Raw genomic sequence first — 15095 nt, 5'->3', positions numbered from 1 at the left:
ACAATAATTTCTGTGTGGCAGGTTTGTACTTGGGTAGGATGGATGTTCAATAAAAGTATTTTATGGTTTGATGCAAAGACTTGATTTCCAACATTGCTATAACAACAAAATGATGGTAAATTATGCCATTTTTCAAACAAACAGGTTTACATGCAAGTATAAAGGATTATGAACAAGGATTTTTAAAACTTTTATTGCAATATTCATACCTCTAAACTGACAATCAATATTAGATGTGAATATTTTTCAAAAGCAGAGCAATAATTTTATAAAGTAGTATTGTGAAATGCTCCATGTACGTCAACACCTATCACACTCATTCTAGTAGTGCAGCAAGGGCACAAGATTTCAGTGTGTATATTGTGTGCTCCCTGTAGCTAGAATCTGCCACCCAGTCTACTTTGTGTAGCATCAAGTAGTAGGTATTAATTCAGGGTTAAAGTTGCCCCACCAGAATGTGTAGTTCAGCTACATTTATACCTTTGGAGAAAACATAGGAACCAGCAGTTAAGGTAATCCAAATTTAAATCACTGCAGTCCGGGAGATACAAAGTCAAGTTATACACCATTCTGGTAATGCCTCCTTAAATTTGCTCCCTTGAATTGGCAATAGGGAATGGGGCAGTTACATGGTGACACACTAAGGATTATGAAAAAATGTCATTGTTTGTCTAGTATTCCTTGTTGGAACCGCAGCTTGTATCTGTCTGCACTCCAGGTGCTTTCACTGTTAGGTGTAGCTGTGCTGAATGGCAAAGGGATCAGTTTGAACAGATTGAGGGTTGTTGTGATTCAAAGAGAAATGCATGTGTACTTTGTGGGATCAAGTGTGCCTTGTTTGAGCACTGAATTCTCTAGGCTGTCAGCAAAGGTAGACAGAGGTCTCCATTTACCGTGTGGATTCTTTGTGGCCAATTTCTGGGAGTACCTCGGGCAGCTGCTCTTGATCTTTCTGCTGAATGTTTGAAAACAGCCTCATTTCCGGGATTGGTGCATGCAGAGGAGAAGCAGAGGCTCAGGGTATGCTTGAAAACAGTTTAGACTTACCCAGTGAAGGGAAGGCAATAGGTATGGACAGACATGCATTTTAGGTGCTCCAAATCCCACTCCCATTGAAATTCAGAGTGCTTCAGCTCCATGCAGATATGCTTCAGCTCCATGCAGCACTGGCCTCGCCCTCCCAGCCCTGCTCCGTAGAGGTGGAGGCAGCGGCAGCGTGGGGAGCTGGCGGTGCAGCACCAGTGGCAGCACATGGTGGAGTGGCAGTGGGTGTGGGGGGTGCACGGGGCCACACCGGGAGCAGTGGGGGGGGTGGAGGGGTCCACAGGGCCAGATGCAGGGGGGCACATGGGGATGGAAGCGGAGCAGTGGTACTGTGGGTCACTGGGTGACGGTGTTCTTTCCCCGTCCCCCCCACCCCATCATTCTTGATGGGCAATTTGATAGTAAGTAATAATAACAGACCATTGGATTTTTTGTTCATATTTGTTTCTTTTCTCTTTCTGATGTATTTTTTGTGGCAGGGAGATTATCTTGATTTATTTTGGAGTTCAGTGTTCATTACAACTATTTCCTATGTGCACAAAAGATTTATTGACATGATAAATTAATGTAGTAGCTGTATTACCTTTGGTAAATCACTTCAATCACAGTCTCCATCTCCATCTGATTCTGCATTTCACTATTCTACAGAGCACCTTCCAATGTCAGCACCATTATCCATATACTCTACCTTCCTGAAGACGCCAAAGGAGAGAATGTTCAGTTTCAGTGGAAACAAGAATACATGCATGCTGGTGATGTGTATGAAGCCTGTTGGGCGTTGGACAACATTCTGATCATAAATGCTGCTCACAGACAAATTGTTCTAGAAGACGATCTTGATCCTGTGGACACTGGCAACTGGCTTTTCTTCCCTGGGGCCACAGTTAAGGTTTGTTTGATTTTGTTTGGTATTTTGTTACTATTAATATATGTACTGATAACAATCTGTCAGAGCGAATATGGGGCCATTTCTGTTTGCACAATTTGGTCCTCTTTTTCTCTCTAATCATCTTAGAAGCAAAATTTGGCCTCCTCACTGTCATGTGTAGTCTTTCTGATGCAATACAACTTTTCTGTTGTGCCCTAAAATTACAGTGATTCAGAAGAGTTATCATGTAGAAGTCTACACTGGAAAAAAATTGCTAGTTTCTTTTTAGCTGTTCCAAGCTGTTCCAGACTGGGTGCTTCCTAAACACAAAGCAACATAGCTGTGTACGGATAGTGCTGTGGGTGGGCAAATTTGCACTGTCACTCAGCAGGGCTAATTAGCTGGCTTACTGTGCCACATGGATACCGCTGTATTGCTCCGAGTTTGAGGCAGCTTGCTCAAAGCAGTGCAGAGTGCTTGAGGGCACTACTGCCAAGCACAGTAAGTTAGTGTGTGAATATGACATAAGTGTTGTACAGCTGTTAATTCCTGCCTGGTTGCTTACCCATGCAAATTTCTTCAGTTTTCTATCACTTTGACAAGGAAAAGGATAACGTGATAGTGTTTCTTATGAAATAATTGTATTATCTTGAATTGCATTAGTGAACTGATAACAAAAAATTTACAAAATAACATAAATATATAGCTTTTTCTAAAACTGACTCAGGTTAACGTAATGAATCTATATCACATGCACACATGTAGTAGATACTCCTTTGGGAGTTTTCCATTCTTTTATGATGCAAATTAACCCTGCTTTAAGTGGAGAGTTATCGGTTACATCAAGAGTGGGCAAAATAAGGCCCGTGGGCCAGATCTGGCCTGCCAAGGGGTTTTATCCAACCTATGGCAGGTCCCTCAGCCCTGCCCAGCCCAGGTGTGGGAGACAGCCAGGCTGTGGCATGTGCAGCCAGTTCTGCTGCCCCCTAGCATGCAGTAGGGCTTGGGTGGCACACTAGCTGGACTCCGCTTCCCAGAAGACCCAGTGGCAGTGGCTCCTTCCAGCCTGTCACTGCTAGTGTCACCATCACCAAGCCCCATTGCTGCCAGAGGCACTGGAGGGAGCACGTGGAATGGGTCTTCATGGAGAACAGCCAGGACCAGTAAGCAGGGCACGCTTGGTCAGATGCATGGGATGGGGCCATGGGCAGGCAGGAAGCAGCATCCAGGAGTGAGATGGGGCCATGTGGTCAGGGCTGGAGCCAGGATTGCAGGGCGGTGACAGTGTGGGGCCACATGGGGAGCAGATTGTGGCTGTGCCCCAGGCCTGGCCCTGCACTATCACAGCCCTGCAATTGCAGCCCTGCCTGCCCATGCCACTCCTTGCTCACCCACAGCCCTATCCCTGAGTGCACCCTGCCTGTAGGGGTCCCGGCCAGTCTCAATGAAGACCCCACCCACCCACTCCATCCAGTGCCCCTGGACTACTTAGGGAGTTCTGGTTAACTGTTGCTGGGAGGTGGAGGGTGCTGACCCAGCCCGGCATGGCAGGAGGTAGGGGTACTGACCCTGCCCACAATAGCCCACCAAATCTCCCTAACTGGCCCTCCAGCCCAAATAACTGCCCAGGCTTCAGTTACATGAACATATTTGCTATTGGCATGATTTCACACACTGTCTATGCACTGACCTCCCAGTGAGCTTTAAGGGAAGCTCTGTATGTGGAGGATTGGTAGAATCTGCCTTTTATGTCAAAAACTTGAATAGCAGATGACTTTCTGTTTGCATTTTATTTCTCATTCACAAAAAAAACAGTTGTGTTGTCAAAGTCCATTAATGATATTGGTAATATTTTGGCAAGTACACAGGAAACAGATGTGGAGTTCAGAATAGCAAGGTGAGGGTATTGGCTTCATCCTTTTCCCCGCAGTCAGACCTGCTGTATAGCCTCTAATGAGCCTTTGCAGAAATAAATGCTCTTTGAAAGCTGCTCATAATACATGATAAAGTACGTTAACCTCTTTGCCCCAGTAGGGCCTTTTAAAGTGAATTGAAAAATTCAGCAGATGAGATTTTAGTATCTGCTTCCATCCCATTTAGTCAAGTCACTTCCCAGGTATGATTTTTATGTTTGTTGTACCCACTACCTTAACTTTGCTTTCTATTTTTATTCAGTCTATTCCTAGCATCTTACAAAGTAAATTGTTACCTATGAAAGTTTCTTTCATTGTTATTTTCTTTCTTAAGATGCCAGCATGTCCTACTTTCTGCCTGGCTTAAGTATGTTGCTTTAGAACGTATAATTCCAACTCACAAATGAAAAATACATTGAAGCAAAGGTAGTATTAATATGCCCCAAAACTGCTCTCATCTCTCAGCTGATATACAGCAGTGTTTCAGAAGTCCAGCGCTTTGTTGTAACAGCCTTACTAATCATGAAGAATGTATTTCTCAATAGTCTGTCCCTGAAAACAGCTGCTCAAAAATCAAGGTATCACAGTCTGGCCAGAAAATACCTATTTAAAAATACAATTAATTTTCTTTCATGAGCTAAAGTTTTCTTTTCATATAACATCATTTACAAGGTTTCCAGGCACAAGAATGGAACGTGCAGGTATGCCCCATAACAGTTGTATGCACATTATAGCTAGGGGCCTACCTAATTCCTGGGGGCTGCCCCCAATTTCACAGATAGAATCCAGGCCCAGGCCTCCATTTCATGGATGGAGCATGGTGCCCCCCCATGTCTCTGATTGGCTAAAGGGCATCTGTGGCCCTGCCCCTCACTGCTGATTGACTGCAGAAGTTGTCGGTCATGTGACCCCACTCCTTGCCCCTGATTGGCTGTGAGGGCTATCTGCCATGCAGTCCCACCCCTCACCAATGAGAGGGGTGGGGGCCACATGACAGGCAGCCCTTGCAGCCAGTCAGCGGCAAGGAGTGGGTGTGGCAGCCATCTTGATGGCAGCACTTTGATTGAGCAGCCCTCGCTGCCTTCCCTGCCTTGGCAAGCTGCTGAAGTGCTCAGTAAGTAAGGGCTCATGGATTTCACGAGTTCTGTGGACATTGCCCAGATTTCACAGGCAAAGCTGAATTTCACAAAATCCTCAAAATCATAAATTCAGTAGATCCCTAATTATAGGTAACTTTACAGAGCTTTTTTTTTTGCAAAAGGTGAATAAACTATTCTTAAAGGTGCATAAATTACTTACAAGTATTTCACAAGTAGAGTTCCATGGGTTATTTACTTAAATTGCATTTGTTTACCACCAACACATAATTAATATTGACATTCATATAAAGATGAGTGACTTAGCAAACACAAAGGTGTCTTTTAATACTTCTTACAAAAATCCCTTTCAAAATCTACATTGCATCAGATGGGAGAGTGGATTACTTATCTTCCACTTCTCCAAACCTACATTGTGTTGCTGAGAATAAATTAAATGAGCTTGTCAATTAGTTCTCCAGCTGAAATTTGTCACTTGTCTGTGCATATTTCTTCAGTTCAATATCAGTTTGATGAGGATGAGGATCCTTCCTTTTTCATGTCCTTATGACAAGCTATTTAGCAGAATTTGCAGATTCATTACAATCTGACAGGCTGTGATATGAGCACTTCTGCTATGGCCTCAAATTTGCAACCTTTGGGTTGTCAACAGTGAGCTTTAGCGCCTGTGTTACCCCAGCCCCCAAGATGAGGATAACATGATAGTATTTTTATGGAATAACTGAATACAATTATTGTGCTGTCTTGTGCAAAATTTGGCTGTCAGACTTCATGGAACTTTGTACAAAATAACCGTACTGTTTTACTGCAAGGAGTTCCCAAAACCATTCCTCTTTCCAGCCCCCCAAATTCCATTGTTAAAATTGTATTTAAACACACTTAGAATCTCATTAACCTCTGTAAGTTTGTAAGACAAAAAACAAAACTTTTGACAAAGTTGCTGTGACTTTCAAGTCTAGAACAAAACCCAAAAGTTAGTGAAAATCCTATAACTTTAGGTTTTGTTAAAAATCCTCAAGACAGTGCTAATCTCAACTCTTCACACACACACTTTTGGTACAAATAGACAAGAGACACTTCCCACACTATTAGTGCTATCAACACTAAACACCTTTTCTTTAAAATTCCCACAATTGCTAGCACCACTTGAAGTTTTCTGGTGTTAGCAATGTCAGGATCGCCTATGTATCCTTGCTGCTCACTTCTACAGGCATCAGTTTCAATTGTAGAGAGACAAACAGATTACCCTCAGTTGAACCTGGGAGCAGGAAGCAGGAGGGGAAATTTGCCACACTTCAGCTACTCTGCAGCAACTGTGTCCACTCTGTCCTGTGATAAGTTATAGCTAATATAAGGCAGAACAGAACAACTGCCAAATTATTGTGATGTAGGATCCTCTTGTCTTGAGACAGAGCAGACAAGGTACCCCTAGCTTCTTAACTGCTATCATTTGTTTGACTGTCCAGACCTCACATGATCACTTTTCAGTAAGACCTAGAAATAGAAGAAAAAACTAGGGACGTGTTACTACTGTGGCTCTAAGTATTGCTAACCCTCCTGAAACAGAACCATTGGTATCTACTAAAGTTAAATACTGAAACATTTTCCCAGTGTAGAAAGCCCCTGTCAGTAAGTGTATTAAAAGTCATACTGGAAAAGTAATGGCAGTGTTACCGAAAAAAAAGATTTTATAACATCTAAGTTTTGGTTTTACCTTCACTTCTTTCCAATTCTTTCTTTACTATTTCATCACCATACCATCACATATGTTATATCATCCTTCTCTAAATGAACATGTTTTTCACAAAAGCAGTGCCAACATAGATCCTTATCACTCCATTTGTTTCCATTTCATATTGTTAAGACCTTTCACATCCAAGCTTGTTTGGTCCTATAAATATCACTCTTGATCAATTAGCATTTTGTGTAGACTGATATTAGAATTATTTCTGAAATTAAGTTAATTATACCAATGGTTTTCCACTATCAAATTATTTGACACTGCCAAAAATCAATCAGACTTCCTGGATATTAATATTCATAGAGTAACTAACACAGTCTAGTTTGTGCATATGAGCACCGTGGAGCATCAAATCTTATACCAATTATTACAGCATAAAATAGATTAATTGCTTAGGACAAAAAGGGTGGATTCCTAAGAGAAACAGAGATAAATAAATGAAAGGGCACTTTTTTAAAAAGAAAAAGTTTATATTTCTACTGGAACCATTTTATATATCCATTCTTTCTCTGCCTTATTTTAAATAAAGCAGCTGATATAGTGCATGTTTTTCAAATGTATTAGAGGTTGCAAACATAGAGCTTTGTAGAAACTTGCCAGTTGGCAAACACTGTTGAGAGAACTAAAAAGCATGTATATTTCTTTCTGATATAAAAAAGGGGAAAACGAATCTCTTTGACAACAGGTCCATCCCAGAAAGTGAAACCTTATAAGAGCAGTACTCATCATTGCATTCATGGGCATTTTATACAGTTCTCAGTGGCTAGGTCTACATGAGCAGCAGACGGTGTTGTTGTTACTGCTCAGTCATTTAGTCCTTGCATTACTGCACACTACTGTCCCCACACTTTTTTTTCTGACACTACTGCATAGGAGCAACGAGTTACTACATAGTAGCTTGTTACTACTTTACAGTAGCATTGTGTCACAGTTAGTGCCTGGCAATGCTACTGTGCCATAGCAATGAGCTATGGCACAGTAGCTCATTGCTACTGTGCAGTAACATCTCATGTAGATGTGCCCGGTATTCCCAAACACCCCACCCAAGTGACATTTAAGCTATATCTAACAGCTGCCAGTGATGAAGATTCAAGAACCTCTTTAGGTAATCTGTTCTAGTGCTTCTGCACCCTGTTAATTAAAAAGTTCTTCCTAATATCCAATTTAAATTTGCCTTCGTACAATTTAAAATGGTTACTTATCTTGTTCACTATGGCTAGGGACAGACATTACACATAAACCAGTATAAGTGATCAGAAACTGATTTAAACCTGTAACAGAACAAACATTCAGTGCACATAAACCAGATAAACTTGGTTGAATGTAGTATCAGACTTAACTGGTTTGGCTCAAACTGGTTTATGCAATGTCTGTCCCAGACCCCTTGCTAGTTTAACTTAAACCAGAATCCCCCAGCATCCCAGATGCTTTGCAGCCCTGGGCGGGGCTCTCAGCTCCATGTCAGAGCTGGGACTGCCCCCTCTACTCCCTGGCTGGAGCTCTGGCAGAGACTTGCAGGTACAGCAGGGTCTACCTGGCTTCCCACTTCCCTGTCCCCCACCCCTCACCACTCAAGCAGGAATCCCTCCCTCCTCTCTTCCATAGCACGGACCATAGCCAGCATGTGGTATGCTAGCTAATGCTGAGAGGTGTCTGTGTAAGGTAGACAGGACAAAGGCAGACAGGACGGTGTCTGCTTAGGGTTTTTTGTTGCTAATCAACAGGTAGCTGGTAATGTCCCTCTATTCCTTCCTTGGAAAAAGTTGTTTAAGAAGAGCTTGAACCAATGAGAGAGGCCTTTGTTTTGCTGATGGGCTGATAAACACTGTATAAGTAAATACTGTGTAATTCCCGGCTGGCTCTGTCGCTGGTTAGAGGAGCAGCAAGGGGAGGGGGGAATCCCTCCCTAATCAGAGTATCTTGCTGGGATCTGGCCACACACCACAACCCCCAGCTCAGCAGTGTGGAAGGGTAAGGAGGGCTGCTCTAGCACTTTCCAGCTTCTAGCCTGAGCCACTCCAGACATGTGCCTGCATTTCCTCAGTCCAGAGGGGATGTCTGTATGGTTACAAACTGGTTCAGCCTAGCCAGGTTAGACTAACCTGCAAAGATTGAATCAATTCAGGCTCAGGCTTTTTTAATATCTGTCCCTAGCCTATGGGTACATCCCCTTTATAACCCCATCATCCTCTGTAATAATCCTCTTTGTATTTGAAGACTGCTATCAAATCTTCTCCAGATTTAATAGTCCCAGGTATTCTAATCTGCCCTCATTGATCATATTTTCTGGACCATAATAATTTTAACAATAATTTTCATAATAATCTCCATTAGACTGCCTGCTTTGTGCACATCTTTCTTGAAGTGCGGTGCCCAAAAACTGTGCACAATACTCCAGGTGAGGCCTCACCAGTGCTGAACAGGTGGAGGAATCACTTCCTATGACTTTCATGTCATAGTCCTGCTAGTGCGTTCCCATAAAATATTGACTTTTTTGTACACTGTAAGAAAACCTATCCTTAGAAGAGAACCTCTGCACTCATGAGTTGTTACACTTTAGTTCTATGATTGCATCAATCATTGAAGATGATAGTTAAAACTTTGAAGATACCACTGTTTTTGGCCTCAGAGATAAAACCTAAGCCATAAGAGAAACCACTGGCTCAATTTTCTTCATTCCCAAAAAAGATCACAAGAGATAGGAAGAATCCCACTATCAAGGACAAGTTGCACTCAGAAGGTTAATTGATCTATTAGAACTACAGCCATCTGCATTGGATCCTGAATTGAAGAGTGCCAATCAGGGTAAAAGTAAATTAAAATTAGCAGCATCAGATCTGGAGACAACTCCAAAGCAGCAACAGTTATGACAGCACTATTGTTTACTAGAATTCCTGCCCTAAAGTTCAGGATATAGGTCCACAATCATTGTCTAATGGAACCACAAGACTTCCTAGACTAAGTCCTTCCTTGGATTTCCATTCCTATGACACAAGGAATTGGCTAAGCGTTCATGTTTCCATGGAGACTTCCCTATCACACCGTCAATTTCCCCTATTAAAGGGGTGTTGCTTTTCAAGATGTTATGCCTGCCTGATCCTCTAGTTCCTCCAGTTGCCTTTGTGTCAGATCCAAGAGGGATCTGCAGTTTGAGATAGCAATTAACGTAAGAGGTATGGTGGGGGAATAACTGCAGTCTGACAGCTCAAGGTCATTAGTGTTTGCTGGGAAAGAGACTGTATGTAAACTTTACAGCTGAGAGAGATCCTTTGTCTCTCAAGTCTTTGCAGTCTCACATCCAGGGAAAATAGCATAGACAACACAGGAGACAATGTTATATATCAACAAGCAGGAAAGATTTCTCTTATCCCACCTGTGCAAAGAACTAAGAGTTACAGAATTAATATAAAGAGCAAAATATCTATCCTGTTGCTCTTCACCTCAAGGGCAAGGACAATATTTTGACAGATCTACTAAGCAGAATTGTGACCTAGTTGTATGAGTAGTCAATAAAGAAAGTGTTGATAGATGATAGCTCTAACCTGTGGTAGTTTCCAGAAATATATTCATTTGCCATTTGCTTCCAATCCTACTTGAGAATAGGCAGAGACAGTCTCTCCTAACAGATGCTTTTTTCCTGACCTGGCGGAAGGGTCTTTTGATGCTTCTCTCCCATCCCCCTCCCCTCCATTATTCTTTTTCCATTTACTCAGAGGATGATGAAAAGATAAGTGAAATGGGGCGACATTTATCTTAGTAGCTTCAGGACAGCTGACACAACAATGGGATACAGAACTTGTGGAAATTTCCAAGTGGATATACAGACTTCTAATGTTCCAAATTTGTTGCATCATTAATAAGGCAAGATTTATTACCCAGATACTCAATCATTGCCTCTGAAAGCCTAGGCTATAGGATTCAATAGACCCTAAAACATTGTGCTCTGTAGGGCTAGGTACAGACAGTCAAAAAGCCTGAGACTGAATCAATTCAGTCTTTGCAGGTTAGTCTAAGCTGCACAGATTAAATTGAAACAAAAGTGACCAGACGTTTACCTTTGATTCAGGAAATGTAATCATATGCCTGCAGTGGCTCAGGCCATGAGTGACTGGTGCCTCCTGAATCTGGGGGGGGGCCCCCCCGCCAATGGCGGCGGCCCTGTCAGGGGGGAGCCAGCCCTTCTGACAGCTAGAAACCGGGGACACTAGAGCATAGCTCTCTGGCTGCATGTTTACTTCCTTTTCCTGCTGCCCCCAAGGTCTCTGGGCTTTGCAGTCCAGAATTATAGCAGCAGGACTCTGAAAGGTTGCTCATCACTTCCTCTTCCTGTTTCCAGGTGCCTCTGGGATTGGTAGTCTGCAGTTGCAGCCAACAGTAAGTTTGAGCTGGGGAAGCAGTGTTTAGCTCTTCTCTCTGGTCACAGACCCTAACTTGGATTTGCCTGGCAGGGTGGTGAGAGTAGTCCTCCCCCCGAAGATTGGGTTGCATCCCCAGCCGGACTTGTCCCTGCAACAACCCTCTTGCCAGCCTGCTCTCACTGCTCCAGCTAGAGAGCAGAGGGGTGAGGCCAACCCTGCTCTCTGGAGCTGGCAGCACAGCCCAGCCCAGAGCTGCAAAATGCTGGGGTGCTGAGGGACTCAGATTTAACCTGAACCAGAAAGGGGTCTGGGACAGAAGTTTCATAAACTGGTTTGTCCCAAATCAGTTCAGACTGATACTCCATTCAACCAGGTTTATCTTAAACCAGTTTCAGCCATTTTGAAACTGGCTTATGTGCACTGAGCTTCTGTTCTGTTACAGATTTAAACCAGTTTCTGATCACTTAAACCAGTTTATGTGTAATTTCTGTCCCTAGCCTCAAGGTGCAACAAGTGTTACTTAATGCCATAGAACAGTCAACTAGAAAGTGCTACGGTCTCATATGGACTAGGTTTGTGAAGTGGATGTGTGGCAAACATGGACCTACACGTGTGGCATCAATTCATGCTGTTCTGAAACAATTAGCAATTCAGTTAAAGGGTTCAGGTCAATCCATAGCCTTTATAAACATCCACTTATCAGCTATTTAAACACACCCTGTTCTTATAGATGACAAATTTGTCTTTGCATACAAATAGTAAAAATGTATAACAGGGATGGACATGGTGTACTTTAAAAACATCCATCATAAAATCTGCACACATGAAAGCTCCATTTGAGCCTCTGGATAATTTTGCACTGTTCCACAATCAATTAAAACTGCTTTCATAGCAGGAACAATATTAGTCAGGCAAATGAGTGAGCTGCATGCCTTTGAATGGCAGTCATGATGTTCACTATGTTTCAAACAGATAAAGTGTTGTTTTGCCTTTAGCCTAGATTCTTACCCAAACACCTGCCTTCTATGTTAAACAAATTATAAATATGCCAGTTTTCTTCCCTAGATTCATAAGCACCAGGGCAAATCAGAAGTGCACACTCCAGAACTTAGTGATATGTCCATGCTACTAGTTAGGACTCTGAGAGTGGGGACATTAGCTAGTCCAACCCATATGAGCCACCTCTGCCCATAAATATTACCTTGATACAGCTGAACACGAAACATACTAAGCAAGTAGTGGGCAAACTGATTCTCAGAACAACTCTGCTCAAACCCTTCTAGAATCAGTCCAACTGCTCGTTCTCCCCTTCTGTGCTTGACTGATTATAAAAGTAGAGGCAGGAAGGGATAGGAGTCAGGGGCTTGCAGACTACTTGTACTGTACTGTACCGTGTACAGTTTTGGGCACCCCACTACATAAAGGATGTGGACAAATTGGAGAGAGTCCAGCAGAGGGCAACAAAAATGGTTAGAGGGCTGTTGAACATGAATTCTGAAGAGAGGCTAAGGGAACTGGGCTTATTTAGTCTGAAAAAGAGAAGACTGAGGGGGATTTATAGCAGCCTTCAACTACCTGAAGGGTGGTTTCAAAGAGGATGGAGCTGGACTGTTCTCAGTGGTGGCAGATGACAGAACAAGGAGCAATGGTCTCAAGTTGCAGCAAGGAAAGTTTTAAGATAGATATTAGGAAGAACTTTTGCATGAGAAAGGTAGTAAAACACTACAACAGGTTATCCTGAGAGGTGGTGGAATCTCCATCCTTGGAGGTTTTTAAGACCTGGCTAGACAAAGCCTTGACTGGGATGATCTAGTTGGGAATGGTCCTGCTTTGAGGAGGGATTTGGACTAGATGACCTCCTGAGGTCCCTTCGAATCCTAATTTTCTATGATTCTGTAGTCTGGTTGGCTAGAGGCTAGAGATAGAGGGTGGCCTCGGAAATGCCATGCTTGCTCTGCACATGCTGCCTTCCAAACAGAAAATAGCATAGCTACTCTTGTGCTTCTGGTTTAAGAGTGGAGTGATCATGACAATTTTTTGTCCTTGTGGTGGAAGGGCATTGACAGTGCCCTCAATCCCCTGCTTTACCAATGGCAAACTGAGGTGTTTTATGATGTTTTGGGGCATTGGGCCTGGTAGCTATGCTAAAGGGTTTTTCATGAAATTTTAAGACTATGTTAATACTTGTATAGGATGGTTTAGTCAGCAGTGATCCTGCAGGGATTTGGACTAGACAACAGCCTGAGATCCCATCCAGCCCTACGTTTCTCTGATTCTGTGACATCTCTCAGGCCACTGGCAGACATTAATGTAATTGTGTAATAAGTCTGAGGAATTTTATCCAATATCCCTGAAATTATGTGCATCCAACCATGCCAGATGTTCAAGGCATGTAAGTCAGGTGCTGTTTTGCCTCCGATATCACCCCCTAGTGTAACATGACTCTTTCAGACATTCAAGGTCTGTCATGGCAGGATGCACAATTGTTGAGTTAAGGAATAAAATTCCTCAGATCCCATCCTATGTCTGCCAAGGCATGCAGCTACATATGTGCAGGGACCTGTAGATCAGGTAGCTCCCCAATTCCCAGTTGCATGAGCAGAGCACCTTGAAATGACATGTACAGCCAGCTGCACACATGCTGGGGAATAGAAAACTGTGGTTCAGGGATCTCCCCCATCCCCAGCTCCCTGTGCCACCAACTTGTCAGCCCAGCATGAGGCTGCACTGTGTGGCTTTAAACGTCCCTGCCACGGGGAGCCAGTGGGGTCCCAACATGCAGGGACATTTAAAGCCACACTGTGCAGCCTGATGTTGGGCTCCACATGCCAGATGTTCAAAGTAAAGTATGATACAAATCAGCCATAAAGATGTTTCAAATTAATTGTGGAACTTCTATGTGGCTGGTTTGCCAAAAATGGCCAATTGTATGGCATGTTACAGTTTATCAGGTAATGTTAATCATGTAATCACTGTTACATCTGCCAAGGCCCTCAGTGTGTCACTGCCAAGCACTAAATCTAGTGACACAGACATCCCTTCATTTTTGAACCAGGACCCGACTCCTCCCGTCCATTGTTTGCTAATCACTGCAAAGAGGGACTATACAGAGGATGCTCAAAGAAGAAAGGAAAACTACTTCCTGGTTACTGGAGTTCTTTGACTTTGCATATTCACACACCTTGTCCACCATCCCTTGTTATTATGAATCCTGATGAAATCTTGATTTCAAGGAGGTAATGGAAGAAATGGTACAGCAGAAGGCAGCATACCTTTTTTCATAACCTCACTGTCAGAGCATTCAAGGGCTCTAGCAGGCACTACATTGAGAAATGTCCACCATTTGAAGTGCATAAATCTGTGGTAAACATCTCAAAGAACTCTAGTTACAAGTAAGGAACCTCCAGTTATCCTGCCACTGCTCAAAAGTGTTATTAAAATCACTGAGGTATGTCCTTACCAAAATCAAACACTGTCCTCATAAAACTGGCTCAGGTTGTTAGAGATGTGCTAAGTACTGTGGATTTTTTCTGTTTTTTGAAGGATTCTAAGCATGTTGTCTACTCCCCTTCTCCCTCCCACCACCACCCATCAAGTGGATAGGAGCACCCTACTGTGGTATAGTCTCCAAATCAACCTATTGTCTATTTTGCTAATTACTAACTTGCTCTGTTAACACATTGCATGCTTTCCTGTGTATTCCAAAAATACAACTATGCCCAGCCATTTACAATGAACATTGGTTTCATTCAAAGTATTTTAACTTTCTCAAAATCAGGAATTTATTCTATCTCACGAACGGGAAAAATGGTGAACATTTGCGTTCCAAAAGATGTTACAAATATATCTGTGAACACTCATACACTTCTGCCCCACCCAGTGTTTCAGCAATTTGCACATTGTAGGTCTCATAGTCTTTACACACCTTTTTTCCTGAACATGAATTGCTGTGCATCAGCAAACAGATAAGTGACGCATGTAAGCTTACAAGACTCTGGCAAAAAGCACTGAGTAAACTTCCCACAAAGCAGTTCCAGATTAGATTGCCAGACCTTCATGAAACTCTCAGTCGAA

At 42.8% G+C, this 15095-nt stretch overlaps 1 protein-coding gene across 1 annotated transcript in view; it reads left to right on the top strand.

Moving 5' to 3' along the window:
* RELN (reelin) overlaps window positions 1-15095 on the top strand; it is a 479029-nt gene that overhangs the window by 240383 nt on the left and 223551 nt on the right. Inside the window, exon 10 of the mRNA XM_025214714.1 lies at window positions 1693-1933. Within this exon, the coding sequence (XP_025070499.1) occupies window positions 1693-1933 (241 nt within the window). The remainder of the gene's footprint in view (window positions 1-1692; window positions 1934-15095) is intronic.

Source organism: Alligator sinensis, unplaced genomic scaffold (genome assembly GCF_000455745.1).
Source record: "Alligator sinensis unplaced genomic scaffold, ASM45574v1 scaffold915_1, whole genome shotgun sequence".
NCBI lineage: Eukaryota > Metazoa > Chordata > Crocodylia > Alligatoridae > Alligator > Alligator sinensis.
The sequence above is the reverse complement of the archived record's forward strand: the minus strand, read 5'-3'. Positions and strand labels throughout refer to the sequence as shown.